Below are 22840 nucleotides of genomic sequence, written 5' to 3' on the forward strand. Positions count from 1 at the left end.
TGAACTGGGAGTTTTGAATCCTGGTCCATGGACCTGTTAGGAAGTTTAAGGACAGGCCATGGGAGCCTGGATGCCCCTGAAACTTGATGCACGTATTTGTGGGTAAGCATATTTTCCTTCAGAAAGACTCCATGGTTATCACCGTATGCTTGGAGCATCTATGACCTTCCAAAGAGTCTAGGTTGGAAGTATCAAAAGTTCTGAATTGGTATAACTGACAAAGTAGAAAACTAATGAAATTGATTTAATGGCACAAATACTTTTTAAAAATGTTTTTCTGGGCTGGAGCACATTCTGTAAGGGCAAATGCACCTGTGTTAACATTTGCAGACATTGTAAATCAGACAGGCACAAGTCCAACCCTGACACTGCCACTCAATAGCTGTGGGATCTGGACATGTGTCTTTACCTCTCTTAACTTCCCCACTGATACCTTTGCTCAGGGAACGATGTCTGAGAGGTTCATAGCACAATAATTATCAGGGTCTACCGTTCTTACTGTTTACAAGGTGCTCAAAAGGAACATTTAAAATTTGTTTTCAGGCAGAGAAACGTCCATTTTAAGTTGTAGGGAACCTAACTATATCAGTAGATGTTCTAGCCACAGAGAAAACAGCTACTTCAAGTGACTTAGAGGCATGACTGTATGTTCATAGCAGCATTTATCCTAAGGAGAAAGCAAGTGCAACACAATCTTAAATGATCTTTGATGGTCATATTATTTTATCAAATATTACTTTATATAATTTATCACTTGTTATTTAAATTTGTATACTTGATAATTTATATGATCTATTATCATATTTTCTATTTTGAAAATATATGTATGTTATAGGAGAAAAAGTAATTATGCTAGTGGTATAAGATTTTCAGCATAGGTGGAAAAAGAAATAAGAGTAAGATCAGAAAGGGACTTTCCTGGCGGCCCAGTGGTTAAGACTCTGCACTTCCAATGCAGGGGGTGTGGGTTCAATCCCTGGTCGGGGAACTAAGATCCCACATGCTGCACAGAGAAGTAAAACCTTGTAATCTTACATTTTCATTGGGAGATATCTGTATGAACTCATAACTTATTTTTTTTTTTGTAAAAAAATGTCCATTTCCTAGCTCTGTGTAATCCAAACCCTAGAGGGAAAGAAAACCCAGGAGCAACAAGCACCCCCTGGTGCCCAGATTGGGGTGTCTAAACACCATTTCCACACCAAGGAAGGTGGCACCCTGGAGCAACGGCTAGGCTGGATCTAAGATAGGAAGTGCAGTGGAGGAGCCTGGGCCATCACGGTGGCCAGAAGCAAGAAGGCACAGAAGACCAGAGGGTGCGTTCAAGGACACAGGACCCAACCTGGGGCTGCTCTCAGGCCAGAGATGAGACAAGTAGGGCAGCAAAAAGCATGACTGCGACTGATTGAAACAGATCATTACAAAGCTAAAAGCATCCCCCTGGTCATCACTGGTCATTGCTATGGAGCCATAAATGAGGCCAGTGATGAGGGTGACAGCACCCGAATCTGCTGGTCAATCAATGCTCATGTCACTAAAGGGACCCAGCAGACATCGGTGCCTCCCAACTGGATGGGCACATTCGAAGCTGAATTGCTGTCAAGTTGTTAAGTGTGATGACAGCGTCACTGTGTTTTGAAAACAAGAAGTCCTGATGTGTTAGACACACACTGAAGTATGGGATTTCCTTAAAACAATTCCAGCAAAACACAAATACGAAACAGAACAAAAACGTGGGGAATAGATGCAGCAAGTTTGGTAGAAGGTAACTGGTAAAGCCATATGATGGATAAATCGGGGCTTATTATACAATACTCAGTACTTCTGTGTATATTTGCTGTTTTCCATAACAAAATGCTTTTTAAAAGGGGGGGGTGTTGTAGGTATTTAGGTTTCTAAGTAGGGAATCCCTGAATACTTTTCAAGAACCTGGGAAGCCCGTCCAATTCGGCACATAGAAAGCAGGTTCTGGGTAAGGTGGGGCTTAGCTGCAGAGGGAGCGTCCCTGCCCCCACCCCGCTCACCGCCGGGATGCCTCTCTCAGCTCTGCACAGGGACCAAGGCGGCTTCTGGGAGAGGGGGGGCCAGAACCCAGACCTTCTCCCTCTGAGCTTTGAGGTTAGCGGCATGGCTCAGAAGTGGGACCAGCCGCAGCTAAGATCCTCCAGCAGAGACCTCGGCCTGAGGGAAAGCGGTACAGAGGGGAGGGAAGGGGGAAGGCCCAGGCAGCTCCAGCGGGAGCGAGAGGCACATCGCGGCGCTCAGCTCTACAAGGCCGGTTCCCAGAACTGACCACTTCAGGCCAACTGCGAGCCACTGGGGTTTCTGACCTGTCGTGGGAGGGGGCTTCTGTCTGACTTTGGAACTTGTGGTCACACTCTGTGGCCCAGCCTGCTGGCTGAGGAAGGGGGTGACAGGGCTCATCTCTGGCTCAGGCAGTGTGGGGGGGGGTACTCCCCGGGGAGGGCAGGTTCAGCCCCACCCAGGGACCCTGCAACCCCTGGAAACCTCTGGTTTCACACCAGGCAGCCCTGAGACAGGGTGTGTCTCCCGTGAACCTCTCAAGAACACATCCATTTGGAACAGGAAGGGAGGAACGTGAGGCTGTAGGGCCCCCCGATGCTGGAGTTGCCTCTGGCTGCTCTCACCTGGCCCACCTGGCGAGGGGCATCAGGCCTGTTCTCAACCATCCCAGCATCACCCACCACGAGGTCACTGAATGAACGACTGAAGGGACAAACGATGTCCAGCGGGAACCCAAGCCCAGAGGCAAGAGGAAACCCCTCTCTGGCTCTTGACACCCCGAGTGAGACACCAAGACTCCTTGGGAAAATGTGTTTAATAAGGACAATTCCTGCTGGGCCTGCCCTTTGCCAGGTTACCCCAAATGGATGGGGTCCAAACACAATGACAGTCTTGGCCACCTGTGACCATGGACCAGGCTCCTCGCCCCGTCCTTTCTCAGCAGCAGCCAGGGCCGGCCCCTCCCCTGCTGCACCGTCTCCACCTCCAGCTCTTGCTGGTCTCAGCCAGAGGGAGGCGCTGGGCGCTGGCTCAGCCCGAGGGACACTGGGTGGGCTCGCGGCTGTGCAAAGCCGGGGCACAACCTTCGGGCTGTCCCCAGGCACCCAGGGCCAGAGGGCAGCCCCGGGCAGGACCAGGGTCAGCCGCAGCCGGCTGCTTTCCTCAGCGGGGCCGCCTAGGGCCATTCTGGCAGCCCCGGGCAGCACCAGGGGGCCCTGGCTTGTCCTCGGTCCCTCATCAGGCCTGGTCGGGGGGGGGGGCCCAGCCTTGAGCCCAGGGCTGCATCACACGTAGTCCAGAATTTCCGTCTCCATCTCATTCTCGCTCCCGTCCGATGGCTTGAAGTCCTCCTCCTCCTCCTCCTCCTCCTCCTCCTCGTCCTCCTCCTCGTCCCCAGATTCGCAGGTCAGCTGTTCTTTCCCACCGTCAGCTTGGGCTGGGCTGGAGAAGAGAGCTGGGCCAAAAGACAGGCCGTGTGTGTCCCGACGTTGGCTCCTGGGTGCACCCACACCAGCTGTCGCTGGTCTCAGCCAGAGGCCCTCGGCTCCTGGGGGCCTGTCTACAAATACGGGTATCTGGGCTCAAGCTCTAGAGAAGCTGCTTTGGGAAGGATGGATGGCTGGGGGACCTGGGACTCCAGTTTAACAAGCACTTCAAGGAACACTGAGGCCAAGGGCCTTGAAAACCTCTTCCCCGGAGGAGCCTCGGGCAGCTCCTGGGTCCCGTGGACTCCCCAGGAGTGTGCAGGGCTCTGTGTCAGTGCTTTTCTCAACTGGACTCCCAGAGGGGGGCTGTGTCCTAAAGGAGGCTGAGAACCCCTACTCCCATCAGCTCCATAGGGGCTGGTGGGTCTGGGACGCCCCCTCCCCGAGCCTGGGAGGAACCCCCGAGAGGGGCCCTTTCGCTTGCTCTCCCCCAGCCCCGTCAGACCTGCAGGGCAGCAAGGGCTCACTCCCCTTGCTCACACCCCATGCGGGGATGCTCATCCTGGGGAGGGGCAGGCAGTGCCGGGCGACAGGGGCCCAGGCCCCGCCGTCCCTGCCCTCCCAGGGGAGACAGGAGCAACATGCCCACACGTGGCCAGAGGATGTAGGGTGACGTCAGGGCATAAAGCGGTGGCCCCCCTGGCAGCACTGGCCCTGTTCCAGCCCCACCCCTCTGGGCCCGTCTCCTGCCTTCAACCCCCAGGGCTGAGCCCTGGCTCTGAAGGCCTCCCTCCCACCACTGCCAGGGCAAGAGGCTCCCACCTGGCTGCAATTTCTTGGGGAGCAGGTCCACTAGGGACACTTGCTCGGGCCCCAGAGGGGGGCCCAGAGCCCCCAGGGCTTCCCTTCACCCCGAGCACTCTCACCAGGCCTCTTGGAGCGGATGGTGTGCCGGATCATGAGGGACATCATGTCCCTCAGGTCATCGCTGGTCTTGGGGAGGCACCAGCCGTCCCGCTCTGTGCAGAGACTCTCAGCCCCGTCGTTGCGGTGAATGATCTTCTGCAGCCTGGGCGTTGGGAGACAGAGTTCCAGGGTGGGGTCTCTGCTCACAGGTGCCAGTAAGCGGTTCTGGCAGAGCTGGGGTTGTGCTCAGAAAAACAGCACTCAGAGCGCCATGCCGAGGGATGAGCACGGTCACGAAGGGCGTCCACGGAAGCCGTACGCCCCCAGCTGGGGCCCCGATCCCCACACCGCACACAGGCGGGCGTGTGCCGGGGCCCACTTGCCTGGTGAGAGCCTGAGCTCTCAGCCAGGTTCCAGGCTGGGTTTAACACGCTCCCGTCTCCTCCGGCCCCAGCACCCCTCCCCCAGGTTTTTAAACATCACTAGAACAACTGGCTTAAAGGTTTCTGGGATTCTGATCAGCTCCAGGGACTGGGGACCGTGTCAGGAACCCCCACGCGGGCAAAGGAGGAGGAAGGCAAAGACCCCGGCCCAGCGCTGTGCTCTGCGCGCAGCACGGCTGGCTGCACAGAGGCGCGGCCCGAGGCGCACCCGGGAAGCCGCTCCCGAGGGCCGCGCGAGCCCGGGCAGAGGACTCCCAGGCGGCCGGCCTTCTCGCTGAGAGATTAAGGCTGACGTGAAGTGGAAGAGTCGCAGGAAACACTTCGGTCCCCGGGTGGTTTCTCTGCACTGACCCAGAGCCCCACGGTCCCCACCTCGGCACCTCGGGGCCCCGCACGTACGTACTCGTCCACGTTCAAGTCGCAAAACTGGTAGAACATCTGTCGGTACGGCGGCAAGGCCCCCTCCCGGAAGATGTAGACCGAGTCCTGGGAAAGGAGGGCCGAGACGGCAAGGTCGGAGGGAGCATCCCCGGGGGCGGGTGGCGCAGGAGAGCCCCATGCCGTGGCTCCCACGGGGCCTCTCCCAGGGCGGCTGCCCTTCCTGCTCCCAGGACCTGGCAAGCCTGGCTCTTCTCCCCGGATTCGGGCGAGGCAGACGGGCCACAGGCCGGGGAGGCGGTGCGCAGAAAATGAGCCGCGACTCCCCGGGCATTGAGGGGTGGTCCTGGGACCGTGAGCCGACGGGGGCCGGGGCTGGGTTCTGCCTCCGCGCCTCCCTGCAGCGCCCTCCTCACGTCTCGCTTCCACTGCTTGGTCATCTTAGGTGGCCCTGCAGGCCAGTTCCAGAGGGGGGGATAAAGGCCTAAGACAAGCGTCCTGGAGGAGGACGGCTGCTCTGGCGAGGATCCGGCCCGCCCTGAGGAGCGGAGTCCTGACGCTGCTGGGAGACAGCCGCCCCACGCCCTCTACGAGGCAGGTGACTCCAGGGAGGCGGCCACGCTGCCGGCCTCCCCCCAGCCTGGAGTAGCTCACGTGGGCCAGGCACGGGAAGGGCCCCTGGGAGTCGCCGCCCCTGTTGCGCGACTGTGCTAACGAGCGCCTGAGGCCGTGAGGGCGCCCCGCGTCCAGCCCGCGGCCGGGGTGCAGCGGTCCGCTCTGGCTCCGGGCTCACAGCGCCTGACGCGCACCATCCCCGCGGCTGCCACGCGGGGTGCTGGTGTCTGAGACCCCTCCCTAAGACGTGCCCAGGCGGTCCCCAGCACCCACGCCCAGAGGCTGTCCCGGGAGGCGGGAGTCACATAAAGGCACTGGGAGGGCAGAGCGGCCTCCTGGCGTCGCAGGCGGGGCTGGGGGCTGTGAGGGGTCCTGGGCCTGCCCGAGGGAGGGGCCACCGTTCCCCCCCCCCCCCCCCGGCTCCCTGCGCTCTCACCCGGGCAGGCAGCTCAGGGGACACCCACCTTGAGCTTGTACTTGTTGGAGGCCAACTTGCGTGCACTGGCCGAGGCACCCAGGCCCTGCTTCAGGTCGCGCATGGTGACGAGCTGGCTGGCTGCGAGGGGACCACGGCAGGGCTTTGGAATACGGGGGGTGTTTCTCCCGCCCCCCCGCCGCCCTGTCCTCCTGGCTGCGCCCTCCCTCCCTGGGATGCGCGGGCCAGCAGTGCCCTGGAGTGACCTCCTCAGGAAGCCCCTCCCCATCCCGCCGTCGGGATGCCCATCTTCCCCAGCGCCTGATCTGCAGAGGGAGCCTGAGCCCCTTACTCGTTTTTTTGACGGTGATGGGGAGGCTGTAGTTGTAGGTGCTGCGCTTGGCCTTGACGGGCATGTCGCTGGGGGCGTAACCTGCCGGAGGGGGGCGCGCATCAGGTGGGGTGGGCGCAGAGCCCCTTCTGGCAGCCACAGGCGCACCGGGGCTCCCTGGGGCGGCTCCTGAGAAGGGGACTCAGGCCCCCCGCTGGAGTGACAGGAGCCGCCGCGTCCTGGTGCTTTGTGTGCGGGGGACGGGAGGTCACCGCGGGCCGGGGACAGGAGACTGACCGGACACCTGGCCTGCACCACAGGAGCTGTAAGTAGCCACTAGAGCGTCACCACAGGAGCCAGGACGAGAGCTCAGGTCCTCGTGTCTGTGCTATTCTGTCCCTAACAGTCCCACCAAGGGGGGGAATATATCCTCTCCGCGTGGATATATTCTTATTACAGAAGAGAATGCTGGAAACAGAAAGCGATAAACGGAAAAGGAAAGCAAAGGTTTCAGTAATTGTTTACCGTATTTCATTCCACAACGGATTCGGAAGTCAAGGACTTGATAAATCTTGGCCTCTGGGTGTTTTCGGGGGTCGTACCCGAATCGAATCCACAGGCTTCTCCAGGGGCCTGTTATCTGGAGACAGAAAGGGCGGGAGCGCGAAGTGCAGTCAAGGCCGATCCCCGGCCCCCCTGAGTTGCAGGCCCAGGTGGCTGCCCAGATGGGGCAGCACCACACCCCCAAGAGTCGGGGACAGGCTCTGGAACCCTGCCCCCCAGCTCACACGTGTGGCTCGGTCACCTCGGATAGGTCACTTGGCCTTTCCAAGCCTTGGTCTTCCTGTCAGATGGCGTTTTTGTGAGGATTAAATGAGACGGTGCCCCTGAAGCCCTCACCGCAGTGCCCGGCACAGAGCAAGAGCTCAAGAACTGTCACAACTGTCACAACTGTGCTAATGGATGGGAGGCACTGTCCCCAAACAGTGCTCCCGAGGTCCTTGTGTCCAGAAAGCCAATGCTGAAAGGCAGGCAGCAGCTTTGTGATGTCGGGTCTCAGCCCAGGAGGGAGGAGCCCGTCTCATGCCCCCCACCTCCTAGCCACCACGGTCACGGTCACGCTGTCCGCTTGCCTCCCCGGGCCCCAGGTGGGACCCCTGGCTGGCAGGAGCTCTTCCTCACAGCACCTTGGGGACTCTCAGTGATGACAGCCCCATCTCCATGCCCTCCTGGACTGAGTCCAAGGCGCATCTGACCCCCACTGAACCCCCCTCAACCCAGGGAGAATGCGTGAAGGCAGGTGGCACTGTGGTTAGGGGCCCAGGCGCTGCAGCCAAACAGGCTGGGGTCCCCAGGGGGCTCTGCCACTCCCTGGCTGTAGGATCTTGGCCCATCAAGTCACCAATCTGAGCCTAGCCTCTTCATCAGAGGTCCAAACCCTGCTGCCATCCCCCACGGAAGAAGAAAGGATGCTATGCACATAGCACTTAACCCAGAGCCTGGTCCTTAGAAAGCTCTCCATACAAGGCCATTAAAAAATGTATAATCCCTTTAACAAGCCATCCTGTGGGTGCTGGGACAGGGCCGCCTGCTCTTGCTGGGGCTCTGAGGTCACGTCAGGGATCAGGACAACCCTGGTGGGAAGCAAGGTGGGCGGTGGGCGGACACTCACCATGTAATAGGCCATGAAGGGCAGCAAGACCTTGAGCTTGTCGGGGTGGACGCTGATGTTGGCCTTGACAGCGTTACGTGACCAGATGGGGCGGATTTCAAACAGCTGGAGGGTCAAGGCAGAGGCTGAGATGAGCACAGGCAGCTTCCCCGCCTGCCCCAGGCTCCGCGCACAGTCTGGCCCCAGAGGACCTTCCCGAGAGGAGAGAGGAGTGGCGGTGGGGAGAGCAGGGGCCGGGCAGGCGGGGAGGGGCCTCTGCGCACGCCCACTCATCCCGCCCTCGGAAGCGCCCTGCCCGCCCAGCACGTGTCAAGTGCGGTTGCAGGGCCTGGGGGTCCTGAAATGACCATGAGGGACGCTGTCCCTGTCCTTAGGCAGCTCAAAGGGCAGCGGGGAGGCAGAGCACCAAAGGAGCCAGAGCAGGGCCAGGAGGGGGACGGGCCAGAGCTCTGGGACCCTGAGCAGCCCCAGAGGGCAGGGGCCTGAGCTGGGATGTGATGAAGGCCAGAGGGGACGGCCCAGCCCCCTCCCAGTGGGAGGACTGTGAAAGACCAGTGGGGCTGGAGTGGGAGGGCCAGGGTGGGAGCGGCCCTGAGCCAGGTGGGAGATTGGCCTGTGTCCAGAGGACAACGGGGGGCCTTGGAGAGTGGCCCCCATTTCCCCCCGACCTAGTGACTGCTAGAAACACAACAAGGTGTCCAGCACTTAAGAAATAACATCCCACCCCACCCCCGTCCCGCACCAAGGGGACAGTCAAGTTCAACAGGGGCAGAGGCAAGCGTCGGTCAGCAGTGATGCGCTGAGAACCTACTGTCCACACCTGTGGCGACGCAAGGACCAGAGTCCCCTGGCCTGGGTCTTCCAGAACCTGCAAGCCGGCGGGCAAGGCAGAAGGCCGCCTCCTCCCAGGGCCCCTGTCCACCCCTACTCTAACGGGGAGGAAGCGCCGGGCCTGGTACACGCCAGGTGCCCCATCTGGTGCGTTGCAGCCAAGGACCGGATGAACAAAAGCTTCCGGAATCCCGGAGCTCCACGCCGAGGTCACATCTGGACAATGTTTACCATCCCAAAGGGACCTCTTATGAGTTTTAAGGAGCACTTTCAACTCTGGGAAGGCAGGGCTCATACTGGCATAGCTTTAGACGTAACATCTGGCGGTGAAGAGTTCCCATGTGTTAATAAATGAGCTTAAAACAAGGATGGGGCCAGTGCAGAGGTGGCCGGAGGGGGCAGGGCTCACCTTCCTCAGATCCTCCTCCACCTTGTGGTCTATGGGGTTGGTGCAGACCTTCCTCCAGGTCTGGGCCGCAGCCTCCAGCGGCTGCTCGGGCGCCTCGTCCCCCTCGAAGTTGACAAAGATGGCATTGTGAGGGCGCCGGGCCCTGCTCAGGCCGATCAGGCTCTCCCCGGAGACGGAGGGGTTGTTGTAGCCTTCCCTAGGAGCAGAGAGCTGCTGAGGGCGGGAGCGCCAGGCGTGGGCCCGGCTGGACACAGGTAGCCCACGTTTGGGTGCTTTTCCCTGGAATCTGGGTGAGGAGTGGATCTCAGCCCCGGCCGCTGAAGGCAGGCGCCTGTGTTCTCGGGCTGATGACCAGGAGGAGAAGGGGCAGCGAGTCCGAGTCAGCTCAGAGAGGCTCTGAAGCAGGGCCAGGCCAAGAGTCCCAGAGGCTGGGGTATGGGGAAGGGCCCCTGCCGTGAGGCTGGTGGCCTCACAACTGCATCGCGTCGTGCACAGCACCGTCCAGGCCAGTGAAAAGCTGCAAACAGCCCAGATGCCCATCAGGCAGGGACGGTGGAATTAGCTGAGGCGCGGGCGGCCACACAGGAACCACTAATCAGCTGTCAGACCACAGCTGTGCTTACTGATGTCCACAATTCACTTATCTAACCCTCGAAACAATCCTACGAGGAAGGACCCATTTCCCATGAAGTCACTGAGGCCACAGGGGTCGGAAACCTGCCTCGAGCCAGAGCTCGAGGTGACGGAGCTGGGACTTGAGCCCAGGGAGGCTGGCGGGGCCGCTAACCTCCGTCCTGCTCGGAAGCATCTCAACGATACCGCGGTGAAGGGGGACGGATACTACCAGACGCTCTCGTCACAGAGCACAGAGGCTAAAAGAAGGGCTCTGGGGACCTCCCTGGAGGTCCAGTGGTTAGGACTCCGAGCTTCCACCGCAGGGGGCCTGGGTTCGACCCCTGGTCAGGGACCTAAGATCCATCCCGCAAGCCACATGGTGCGGCCAAAAAAAAAAGGGGGGGACGGGGCTCTGCCACCAGTGTTAGCACAGAACACACAGGGCCAACGATTCCTAGGAGGCTCAGAGCGCCTCCCTCTGAGGTGGGACGTCAGGAACACCACAGCTTCGCTAAAGCAGGGGGAACAGTACGAGGGGCCCCCATAAGCCCACCATCAGCTTCCACAATTGCCGTCACAGGGCCAATTTCACGCCCTCCAGGCCCCACGCCAAACCCACTCAATTATTTTGCAGTGCATTTCAAAGTATGTCCTGGATGTCACACAGGTGATTAATACCTTTTAAATTTGTTTCCATTTTACCGTAATTTTCTACATGAGTACATACCATCTGCATATTTATAAAGAACAACAAAGTGATTTTTCACATTGGGAAACAAAATTACAAAGACGGGATCAAATCTGTGCCTTTTTTAAAAAACACGACTCCATTTGAAACCATCCTGAACACTATCCTGTTTTCCAAGACAACTCCCCGAAGCCCCAGACACCCCCGAAGGAAAGCCCCGGGCGCTCCCTCCGGGCCAGGCAGCCGCAGGAGGGAGCGGGCCGCCTGCCCTCCCCCCTCAACTGCCTCGAGGAGGGGGGACCCCCATCAGGCCGGCTTCCCAGCCTGTCCTCTGCCCACTGGCCATATAGGAAGCTCAGCCTCCCTGGACCCAGGAAGGCCAGCAAGGCGGGGGCCAGGCCTCCTCTGCCAGTCCTCGGTACCCATGAGGGCCATCAGAGCAGAAAAATCGATGGCAGCCCTGGGAGAAAAGGCAGGTTCCTTCCACGGGCTGGAAAATCGATAAACGACATGGGAGAAAAACAGGGCCTGTGGGTTCAAGGGCAGCCGGCCCTCCACCCTTGTCCCCCTCCCAGAGGCTGGGGGACAGCTGTCTGCTGGCCCTACAGGACACAGCAGTGACTCTGACGCTGCCATCCAGCATCAGGGCCGGCAATGCGGGGCGGGGGACGGGTGCCTCTAGTTCCTTCTTCTACATATTTTTGTTTTTGACTGTAAGAGTAAAATGCTTGTGAGGGGGAAATAAGTTTCAAATTTCAGAAACATGTACATTTAAAAAATTTGAAACTCTCATAATGAGTATAACATACGCACAGAAAACTGCACACACTAGGGTTTTCAGCAGGGAGGGAATGGACCCGATTCCTGGCAGTTATACACTTCTATAATGTCTGGTCTTTTCTAACAAGCACGATTTACTCCTGCAATCAGAAAAAGGGTGGGGGTGTGGCATTATGGACTCAACTGGCCTGAGAGACATCGACCCTTGTCTGGCTCTCGACTTACTTTTGAGGCAACGGGGGAACGGAGCGAGGACTGGGGCCTGGATGACGTGAAGGACACTGTTCACGTTTGCCCGTTCTGGTGACAGCACCATGGCTAAGTTAAAATAAACCAAGTCCTTCCCAGTTAGAGACACACACTTGTTTCTGGAGGACACGCTGTGATGCTGGGGGTGGAGGTGGTGGGGAGGTGAAACCAGCAACAGAAAGTTGAAGCTGGTGATGTAGGTGGGCGTCCATCAGACACTCCTCTCTCCTTTTGGAACTCCCCAGAATATATTTTTTAAAGGAAGGGAACAATACACCTTTCTCCTTAGCATACAATCTAAGCTCCTTTCTGTGGTCCGTGGGACCCTCAGCCCACCCCTCTCTCGGCTCTCTGTGCTTCGGGGGCAACACCCCCGACTGTTCCTTCGCATGCGCCAGCCCCCTGGTCTAGAACGTTCTCCCCAGATCTTCACCTGCCCGGCTCTGTCATCACACAGGTCTGCTTCAAAGGTCAGCTCCCCCGAGGACCCTCCCGCACCCCACGCACTGTCCATGACAGCCCACTCCCCACTTAGCTCCTTTAAGACACACACCTGCCCGCAGGCTCCCACCGCCCATCATCCTTCACTGGGGCTCCACCGGCTCCCCAGCCCCCGGCCCCACGCGGAGCTGCCTCTGTCGCGTCCCCACTGACACTGGCTCCAAGGCGAGCCCCGGGCCCTGACAGGCGGTCAGTACTCGTTGATGGAAATATTTGATGAGGGAAGAGAAGCTTCTCGCCCTCCCGCCCCTCTGCAGATAACTGTTCTGGGCCCAATCTTCCCGATCTTTCCAGGCTTCTATTATCACCAAGTTTACTTTTATAGCACAGTCTGCTCTAACACCTGCTTTTCCTAGAGCAAGGTTCTCTGGACACGAGCCACGTTGGCCCATGGAGCCCGCTTTCTTACAGGCTGTGCGGTCTTCCTTGGCCCAGACAGGCCGTCGTTTAATTAACTACGTCATCCCTATTAGTGGAGTGATCACTCACTCGTCCACTTTATCAAACTCTGCCCGGCACTCAGCGTTCTGAGTATTTGCAAAAGCTTCAGTCATTCAGCCCTCTAACAACGCCGAGAAGTGAGTACTGTTACTATTATCATCACCCCTGTTACAGGCGGGGAGGCTGGCACAGGAGGTCGGGGCTCATGTGGGATCGCAGGTCCAGGACCTGAACACGGGCCCCCGCCCACCCGGGCTCTCTCACCACACCAGGCCCTCAGCTTCTTGCTGCTGTCCACAGCCAACCAGGAAACATTCTTGTCAGTGTATCTTTGAGCACGGAGGCGACAGTCACTGTGGGATAAATTCCTACAGGCCGCCTGGTCGTCAGGAAAGAACATTTAAAAGTGTAATAGATTCTGCCAGGTTGCTCTCCAAAAAATGTCGACCTCGTTCCCAGGGCTCCTGCGGTAGGGGGTGTCTGTCTCTCCACACCTCAAGGTACACGCTTTTGGGGAGGGGTCTAAGTCCAAAGGCAACATCCTGATTCACACTCTGTGGTGTGAGGACAGCCCTGAGCAAGGCCTCCGGGTGGGGCGCAGGGACCAGGGCTGGTTCCTGACACCCCTGGTCAGGGTCCCTGGTCACCAGCTGCTCTGTCGCTGGGGCCACGGGCCTGAGTAAAGCCAGCCGCCCTGGCCGCCTGACCCGTGAGTGGAAGAGTCCAGGCCTCTGAGCGCAGGGCCCTTGCCCTGAGCCCCGATGCTGCGGGGCGGCGGCCACCGGGAGCTACTTACCGGTGCTGTGTCTCTGGGCGGTAGGAGTAGTCCACCGGGGTGTCCAGCCTGGAGAAGATGGGCGGGGGGATGTAGAGCGGCAGCTCCTGGTGGAAGAAACTCTCCTTCTCGGGCTTGAGCATGAGGACCTTGCTGTACATGGACATGTGCCTGCCACCCGCCTCCGTGTGCACCGCCAGGTACTGGAAGTCGGACATTCCTGGGAAGAGAGGTAGACAGACGGCGGACACCCTATTACACCCGCCCAGGCACTGCCACGCACCAGCACCCACGTCTTCTCGGGTGCACTCAGCGGGCCTCGCAGGGGAGGCTGCCGGGCAATGGTAGCAGGACCCAAAACAACACGTCCGAGTCGCTTCTGGACACTCAGCCCAGTCGCTTGGATAAATACTACTTTGGGGGGTAGGGGAGTTACATGACATGTGAGGATAAAGTCTGGGTCAGTGCTTCTTAGACTGTACCGTGCACGTGCCTCACCTGGGATCTTGCTAAATGCAGATGCTGAGGTGCTGCATTTCTAACAAGTTCCCAGGTGAGGCCCATGCTGCTGGTCTGGGACACATACTGAGCGGTGAGGTACAGGCTCGATTAGAGAGAGAAAGAAACGGATCACTTGGGAAGCCCCGTCCCGGGAAGGACGGCCCTCTTTGGTGAATACCACTTTCCACCAGAATGATGATGGATGTTCCAAATGCCCAACTTGTGGGATCCCAGGCCCTGTTTTAGTTTCTTTATACTTTCTATCCCCCTCTTCCTTTTTAGTCTTTATTCTCTTCAGTTTCTTAGAACTGCAGCTGCAACTACAGATACTCTTGAGGCTTGTTAGTAATTCGCCAAGTGCCATACGTGTGCGTGAACGGGCATCACCTCTCTGAATCTCCACGAGGGCCTGAGGAACTCTGGGCTCCCACTGCACAGACAGGGAGACCGAGGGAGGCTGAGGCAGGCACGACTCCCCCTCTCCACCCCACGCCTTAGCACCTCCTCCCAGGGGTTCCCTGTGGGGAGCAAACTCGACTGGGGACCCCACGGGAGACATCCAGTTGGCTGACAGTTCAAAGGACATAAGGTCCCGAGGGGCTGAGGTGATCTGGGAAGGCTTCAGAGGGTCGGCAAGACCAGCAGCCGCAAAGACCAAGAAGATCCCCAAACACGAGGGCGGCCGTGGGGTTGAAAACTGGAGGCCTGCGGACCAGTTTTATTTGGCCCCATAAAGCGGCTTTAACGACGAGATTTCTCAGAGAACTCCAGCTTCTCTTAAGAAGGCAGAAAAGCGAGCAGCAACGAGCAGGGCCTCCTGGCCAGGGCCTGCGCTCTGCCACTCCCCTCACGCCTCACGCCTGGGCATATCCGCGCCCCCTTCACCGTGTGGATGACCCATGCAGCTCCTGCAGGCACGAGGGACGCAGGCCCTGAAATAACCCAGTGCGGTAAGAATGCATTTTGCAGTTACCTTGAAATTTGTAAACGGTGGAGACGATGCCAAGGCTCTCTATGTCGAACGTGACCTTGGGGTGAGCCTCAGGCCCCGGCGTCCCCCTCTGCCGCCTCGTCTTCCTCTTGATCCGGAGCAGCAGGCTGCTGGTACTGAAGCGGTTGGCGCACACGGGGTGGCAGTATGGGTCCTTGGGCCGGAAGTACAGCTCCAGCCTCTTAGTGGGGTCTGCATAGATCTGCGGCGAGGTCAAAGGAGACAGAGTGAAGCAGAGGGCAGCAAAGCAGCTGGCAGCTCCTCCCTCCATGAAAGCCCGATGGCGACCCAGGTGGCCAGGGAAGGGCCAGGAGGTGTTTTCTGTTTCGTTCTGAGCTCTTAATTCCCAAAAGACTCATTTTTCAAACCCAAGTATCTTAGTTTTTATCTGGTAGGGAAAATGAGGACAGTCTCTTCCTTCCAAGAGGTCGTAAAGTTGGACACAATAACTGTCAGTTAAGTAAAGCCATTGCCTCTCGAGTGACAGGTCAGTGCGGGTAACCACCTACTCTTCTGCCAGCACTTCATGGAGGTGTCACCCCTGTGTCTGCCGTGGAGAGCCTGGGTGGGAGCTGAATGACTTGTCTAGGGCTTCTTCTCTAGGAACTACCCACCCCAAAGCATCCTGGTATTCAGCCTCACATATACACAAGTTTCGAGGTCCAAAGGAGATGAAATCAACAAGTAACAAGCACTTTGGCCCTGACTAGTGTGACTTATCCTTTCCACGCCTTGGTTCCTTCTCCTTAAAATGGACATAATAACAGTACCTACTCGTCAGATTGTTACAATGATTAAATGGAAATATATGTAAAGTACTTAGCCTGGCACCTAAATCATGGTAATGTGTCATCGATATAGGAATGCTTGTCCCACATGGAGTGAGAGGGACACAGTAAGTGTCAGCTGTAAGCGTGTGGAAGCACCAACAATGTTCATTAGGCCAAGGTCATCTACTTGCTGGTCTCCTGGCTCCCCAACACCCAGGACACAGCCTGGCCCTTAGCAGGAGCTCAGGAAGCATCTAGGGAAAGAAGGTTAAAAAGAGCCCCTATTGTCAGGAAACAGGTCTATGAGAATGCTGCGCTGGGAATGACCCCAGACGTGCGCCTGGCACAGAGGAGATGCACAAGAAACAGGAATGGAATGAATGAATGACCAGTCTCTTCCCAAAGGGGTCACACTGTAACTGGGTCCAAACATCCCTGGCGTTAGCGGGAGTAAGGGTCCTGGTCAATGCCGCCGTAAAGTAAGTCAGGATAAAAGAACAAAACATGACTGACTGGGCCTCTACTGGCCTCCTGTGCTTGATGACAGGTTCAAGGTTTTTCAGTATTCATAAAGGATGAGGAAGCAGAATTAAGAGTTCAGACTTCAGAGGGAGGTGTGCATGCGTTCAAATTCCCACTGTATCATGTAGGAGCTTGTTTGACCCAACCTTTCTTCCTGTGTCTTTATCAGAAAAATGGGAATAATAATGGTAACTGTCTCACTAGATTGTCGCGAAGATTCAATCATGCATTTGATGAGTATTTTGGAAGCGGGCACAGTTATGGATATTAGGACCGCGGGCGGTCCCGTTCTCATGGAGTTTACAGCCTCAGAGCCAAGGGTCCAAGACAGACAATAAACACATTAAAACATAATTTCAGATTGGAATTAGAGGTTAGCTGCTAGCAGCCGCTTTAGTAAGGGCAGTCAAGGAAGGACTCTCTAAAGAAGAGACACTTCAAGATCTGGTGCATGTAAGTCACTTACATAGAGCTTTGCACAAGGTAAGAATTCATCCCAGCTCCACTGTTTGCTGGGTGAACTTGAAAAAGCTGATTCGGTTTCCTTGTAAAATTGGGACAATGACAGTTCCTACCCGGCAGGGTTCTAATGCGAATTGAATGTAAGTAAAGCACCTAGAAATGTAGCTGGTACAGAATAAATTGTTAGCTATTACTACTTTTAACCCTAATAACATAATCCTTCCTCCCCCTCTCATTGTAGGTCAACGGTTCTTAATCTCCCCGTACCTCAGTTTTCTGCTCCGTGAAATGAGGATGTGGCAGCCCAGCACATCCTGGGGCGCGGGGGGGCGGTGCAGTCGAGCTGCGTTCATGGCAGTAATGATGGGATGGAATGGACACCCTCTCCCCTCTCGGGGTCTCCCCTGCAGTCCTTTTCCCTCTGATCCCAGGGATAAACTGTCCACGCCCGGCGGTCTTGAAGCAAATCCCCGCCCACTGGCCGCTCCAGAGCCGACCTCGAGCTCCGTTGCCAAGGAAACCTCACATCCCTGGGTGGTCCCGCACCTCGGCCGTAGTCTAGCGACTCAGACCTCCCCTCTGGTCCCCGGAGACGCCCCGCTCCTCACCCGGGAGACGCCTTCCTCGCCGCCCAGTGTCTGCAGCATCTTGGACACGTCGCGCACCACGCCCGGGTACTCCACACACACCATGTGCCGCTCGCGCCGCAGCTCCACGGGGACGGCGACCCCCGGACCCCCGTCTGCCGCCGCCATCCTGCCAGTCTCGTCGGGCCCGCCGCGGGCCGTCCCTCCCCGAGCTCCTAGAGGCCTCGCCCGAACGGTTCCGCGAAGGAATCGTTCCGGGCTTCCTCCCCGCTCGCGTTTGTCTAAATCCCTGAGTTCCGCGAGGCCCGAAGGCCTCTGGGAGCACACCCCCGAGGTGAGGCCCCGAGGCTCGGGGTAAACGACAGCCCGTCCCTCAACTTCTTGTTTAAAATGAGGAGGGTTGGAACCCGAGGGGCGGGGTAAGGACCTGTCTCTTCCACCAAGCCGCGAGGGACCCGGAGGCTTGTAAGACACGCCCACTCTTTTAGCCAATGAGAACCCGAGGGACACGCCGAACTTTTTAGCCAATGAAGAGTCAGAAGGAAGCGAAGTTTCAGCCCCCTCCTTCCGCCTGCATAGGTTTTTAGCCAATAATGAACCAGGACTAGGCCGGATCTCCGCCCCTTCCTCGGATCCCACCCAATGACAGCTCGAGGGCGGGCTCGAGGCAGACTTCCGGTCTGTCTTCTTTCGTGCTGAGGTCGCAGTAATGAATTGGATTCCTGACGCCGGGTCCGCTGGAGCGGTTTCTTGGGGGCTCGGACCCCCACTCCTGCTGGCCGCCCCAGAACGGAGGCCAGGAGGAGTTTAATCTGGAAATGGGGAGCGCAAGGGAATTGCACTTTGAATCTTTTCTTTTTTTTTTTGGCCACGCCGCGGGCTATGCGGGATCTCAGTTCCCCGACCTGGGATTGAACCCCCCGCCACTGGGCAGCGAAAGCCAGGAATCCTAACCACTAGACGATCAGGGAACTCCTGGGAATTGTGCTTTGAATGCTCGCCCACCTCCACACACGGAAAACCGGGAGCCCCCTCCCTCCCCCCCCCCCCCGTGGGAGCTCGGGGCAGAATGCGGGTGTCTGTCCTTCGTTTCTTAGACAGTTATTTAGCGCCTGCTGTGTGCTGGGCACTACTCAGAACCTAACAGAGGAGAGAAGCATTAAGTGAGCGGCTGTGGAAGACCCTGAAAGGAGGGACCGGGGCCATTCTAGGAAATGACGGAAGACAAAACTGTTAACAGCAGGCAGGTAGCTAGGTATGAGCAGAGAAAGAGGGGCAGGGGCCGGGTGGCAGGGGGGTCCATGGGCAGACAAAGAAAAACAGGAACCTCCAGACTGACAGGAAACCACACATTTTGAGTGATAAGTGTCCTGGAAGCAGACTAAGAAAGATGAGGAAAGGCGGGAATCTCTTGCGTCCAAATGTAACCTGTTGCTCATTTTGCTCTCATTACAATAAAATTAGCCTCACAGAAGTACCCATCATGCACCGACGCCATGACAATTCTCATCTAAGCTAAATAAGGACAAAAATCCCTCCTACCCTCGGGAAGACGGAGCTGGGATGAAAATCCGGGAATACGAACCCCAAACTCCTCCTTCCCCAGTGACTATTCCGCCCCTTCCTCTGTATGCCCCTCGTAACTGGCTTGCCAAAGAAGCCCAGGGCAGCAGCTCTTCACCTGTCTGCTCGCTCTCCCTCTGAGAGGGTAGTCTTGCTTAAATAAATTCTCACTTTACTTTCTTAACCTCCCTGCTTCGTCTCTGAATTCTTTCGTGATGAAAAAAGGACCTTAAATTCACCAGGAACAAACCTATAGGGAGCAAAGTAGGGGGAGATGAAGGGTCAGAGGTCGACATAGGCCAGACCTAAAAAGGATGTACCTAACGGATTGGCTTTTTCTGAGTGCGATGGAGAGCCTTTGAAGGGTTTTATGCAGGGAGTGCCAGAATCTGATTTATGCATTTAAAAGACTCTATATGGCTGTTGTGTAGAGAATAGACTAGAAAAGGCAAAAGTGGATTCAGATAAACCAACAGAGAGGCTGCATAATCCAGGTAAGAGATGCTGCCTGGGGTCAGCGAAGTGGCAGTGAGGATGGAAAGAAGGGACTGGGGACTTCCCTGGTGGTCCAGTGGTTAAGACTCCGCACTCCCAATGCAGGGGGCCTGGGTTCGAGCCCTGGTTGGGGAACTAGATCCTGCATGCATGCCGCAACTAAAAAAAAAAAAAAAAAAAGGATCGCGCACTCGGCAACTAAGATCCCGCGTGCCACAACTAAGACCCGGTGTGGCCAAATAAATAAATAAATACTTTAAAAAAAAAAAAAAAAGGAAAGAAGGGATCGGATTTGAGGATGTCACGGGATAAAAATCAGTAAGAGCAAGGGACCCCTTGGATATGGGTACCCCAAGTTTCTGAAGTGATTTCTGAGTCGAAATTACCTCATTATTCTAGATGGATTTAAGAAGGCCAAATAAATGGCTGCAAAGACCACGAAGTACATTTTTAAAAGAAAAGTGTGTAATCTGAGTGTGAGATACATGTCATCTGCTGGGAGCCCAGAGACTTTGAATCAAAGAAGGGCCCTCTGAGAGCACAGTGAGGAATCAACCGAGAGCACGTGGAGGACGGGCCAGAGGAGGCAGGACATGAGGGCTTCGCAGTCCCTGACCTGCCTTCTCCTGTGGGAACTGGCATATTCTACCATCAAAGAAGATTCTGTACTGTGAGGCCAGGATAATTCTCCAGGCTTTTCCATGCCTTGAGATGAAATGTCCTTTTACACTTCTCATGTCCTTTGCTCTCATTCCATGCTCACAAAGCAGTATTCTGGGTTGGTTTAATTTTCCAGAAAGGAGAATCTGAATAACAGATGTATACTTTTACCCCTGCCCACAATTGTAAATTAATAAGTTGGTGTGTTTACATCAGCCCCCTGTGAGTTTGGTACACATGAGTCAGTCCTGAGGGCTGTTGCTGTCGGTAGAGTGACTGACGAAATATTGGATACACAGTTAAATTAGATTGGATACATACATAATGTTGGAGACATACTTATAATAATTATTTATTCGTTATTTATCTGAAATTCCAACTTAGCTAGGTATATTTTTATTTGCTAAATATGATACCCTTACCTCTGGGTATTGAAGGAATTGAGTTTCTGAACCTGCAAAGCTGATTCTAAACTACCCACAGCCTTAGGGTGTCCACTGAGGTCCTGACCAACCTCTGGCCCCCAATCCAATGATCCTGTAGTTTTGTCTGCTCTAATCTGTTCTCTTTATGGAAGCAAGAGTGATCTCTCTAGAATGAAATCTCACTGTGGCTTTGTCTCCAGTGACTCCCCCACCCATTCCCCATCCCACCACTTGGCTGACCCCTCAGCATCCTTCAGGGTTCCACGTAGAGATCACCTTGCCTGGAGAGTTTGGTGTCACCCTCTGCGCCCCTGACATCCAAACTCATCCTGTCACACAATCTGTGGCGCTGTTTTATTTCTTTTTTATTTCTCTTCCACCAGAGCTGCAGCCTCCTGAGGGCAAGGACTTTGTCCTACCTGGGATCCAAGGTGGTGAGGTCAGAGACAGGAGTAGGGCAGTGAGGCCGGGCTGGGAGGAAAGGGAGGCCAGGAAGGTTCAGGAACCCAGTTAAAGAAGCAGCTGAGACTTTCCCCAAACATCACAGCATTGGGAGCAGGTAACAATGACACTTAATATTTGCACACTGAAGGGGTCTTTCCCTGCCCGGTTTCCGGGCATCCTTCTCCACCCTCGTCCTCCTGCAGTGGGAGTTTTCATCCCTTTGGACAGAAGGGCTTGGGGTCTCTGCCGCTCTCGCCACCTCCTGTGGTCTGGATTGGGGTGGGGGCCAGGGGCGGCTGGTGCATACCACTCCCACCCAGCAGAGATGCAACCGCCAAAAGAGACCTGGGTGTTGGTGACCAGTGTTTGCTGCTCAGGAAAAGGTGGGGACCCCGGCACAAGACACTGAAGGGTGCGCCTTCCACTGCCCACTGTGGTGGCTGAGCTGCCCTTCCCCGGCTCAGAGACCCTCCGCCGAGACAGGCAGAGGAGCCAGCTCTCTCCTCCTGGGTCTCAGGCTGAATCTTGGCCTCAGCCTAAGCCTTGCAGGAGCTTTGCCATCTCGAAGCTTCGAGTATTGTCTGTCCACCCCAAGCGGAGTTTCCGCCTTGCCCTTGGGGGGGGGGGGGGACGGCCTGCTTCACCCACTGGTCCTCACTGGGGTGTCTGGAGACTGGCCCACACGGTTTGAAACTTTATGCCTGCTTCAATGTTTTCTTTCACATGGCATGCGTGAGTGCTGGGGAGGAATGCGGGGGTAGGAGGTATTAGATATATAAAGCTCTAATAATCAAGGCGAAACAGGTTATTTCTCTCTTGGGAGTGTAAAACAGGACTCAGTGTAGTCAAATACGAAGACAAACATTAGTTCCATTCATCAATCATTCAACAAAAACTTTCTGAGTCTCCACCATGCACCAAGCAGTACGTCCCTCCGCAGGAAGGGAGACAGGTAATAAACACGTACATAATTCTCACACCTGGCATGCTGTGTATTATATGTGCTAAGAAAAAAGGCAGCCTAAGGGGGTGTAGTGTGCTGAATGGGGGTCCCTAGGACATGCCCGCATCCTAATCCCTGAGATCTGCGAATGTGACCTTATTTGGAAAAAGGGTCTGTGCAGAGTGATTAAGCTAAGGATTTTGAGATAATGGGATCTTCCTGGATTATCCAGCTGGGCCCTAAACCCAATGACAAACATCCTTAGGCAGAGGAGATTGGACACACAGAGAAGAGGAGGCCTTGTGATCACAGAAGTAGAGATTGGAGTCATGTGGTCACTAGTCAAGGGTTGCTGGCAGCCACCAGACGCACTGGACAAGGCAGGAGGGACCCTCCCCTCCAGCCTTCAGAGGGAGCCCGGCCCTGCTGACACCTGGATTTCGGACTTCTGCCCTCCAGAGCTGTGAGAATACATTTTTCTTGGGTTTTAAGCCACCTAGTTTGTGGTCATTTATTATGGCAGCCACAGGAAAACTCGTACAGGAGGACAGAGTCATTGGGTTTTAAAGCATTTTCAAGATTCATTTTTGAGTCGTGACACTTTCTGTCACGAGTGGGGCAGTTTTTCTGCTGTTGACTTTAAAAATATATACGCACAATGTGAGAGTTGCGAGTTAAGTTTTATTTGGGGGCAAAATGAGTACTGCAGCCCGGGAGACAGCGTTTCAGATGGCTCTGAGAAACTGCTCCGAGGAGGCCAGGGGAGGGGCCAGGATATACTGGAGATTTGCAACAAAGGGCAGGTAGTGGGGAACTGTCAAAGGATTATTGTTAATGAAAGAAAACCAGATATCTCAAGTTAAGGAAGTTAACGCTTTTCTATGTATGGAAAGATGCAAGAGTCTGGGCTCACTGAAATCATTCCTTGATTGATGTGCACCTTAGCTATCTGGAGCCTGTATTTTCACATCCTGAATTT

At 56.0% G+C, this 22840-nt stretch overlaps 2 protein-coding genes across 7 annotated transcripts in view; one reads left to right on the forward strand and one right to left on the reverse strand.

The window, feature by feature from the left end:
• The window catches only part of RALGDS (ral guanine nucleotide dissociation stimulator), a 66595-nt gene extending 64817 nt beyond the window's left edge, over positions 1-1778 (forward strand). The window contains exon 18 of the mRNA XM_061199694.1: positions 1108-1778. Within this exon, the coding sequence (XP_061055677.1) occupies positions 1108-1187 (80 nt within the window). The 3' untranslated portion in view covers positions 1188-1778. The remainder of the gene's footprint in view (positions 1-1107) is intronic.
• A 1051-nt stretch (positions 1779-2829) lies between these two features.
• GTF3C5 (general transcription factor IIIC subunit 5) lies at positions 2830-17763 on the reverse strand. Of its 6 annotated transcripts, none has more exons than XM_061199702.1 (11): positions 17353-17763; positions 14973-15192; positions 13520-13718; positions 9450-9645; positions 8210-8314; positions 7063-7177; positions 6559-6639; positions 6256-6347; positions 5202-5284; positions 4376-4518; positions 2830-3478 (listed from the first exon to the last, which is right to left on the reverse strand). In XM_061199702.1, exons 1-11 carry the CDS (start codon positions 17497-17499, stop codon positions 3309-3311), a joined length of 1551 nt encoding a protein of 516 aa, XP_061055685.1. In that variant the 5' UTR covers positions 17500-17763; the 3' UTR covers positions 2830-3308. The 6 variants fall into 6 exon arrangements, 5 of the variants coding, with proteins under 5 accessions (XP_061055685.1, XP_061055684.1, XP_061055688.1 ...); XM_061199701.1 differs by having other exon boundaries at positions 2830-3583; XM_061199705.1 differs by lacking the exon at positions 17353-17763 and adding an exon at positions 17012-17090 and having other exon boundaries at positions 2830-3583.
• Between the last annotated feature and the right edge of the window lie 5077 nt (positions 17764-22840).

This window comes from Eubalaena glacialis, chromosome 9, assembly GCF_028564815.1.
Source record: "Eubalaena glacialis isolate mEubGla1 chromosome 9, mEubGla1.1.hap2.+ XY, whole genome shotgun sequence".
In the NCBI taxonomy this organism is placed as follows: Eukaryota; Metazoa; Chordata; class Mammalia; order Artiodactyla; family Balaenidae; genus Eubalaena; species Eubalaena glacialis.

Coding starts and splice junctions, on each gene's coding strand:
- GTF3C5 (XM_061199701.1), bottom strand. CDS start 17,499: ATGGCGGCGGCAGACGGGGGTCCGGGGGTCGCCGTCCCCGTGGAGCTG. Junction 7,178..8,209: donor CCTTCATGGCCTATTACATG/GTGAGTGTCCGC, acceptor TTCTGTCTCCAG/ATAACAGGCCCCTGGAGAAG. Junction 5,285..6,255: donor CCAACAAGTACAAGCTCAAG/GTGGGTGTCCCC, acceptor CTCCTTTCCCAG/GACTCGGTCTACATCTTCCG.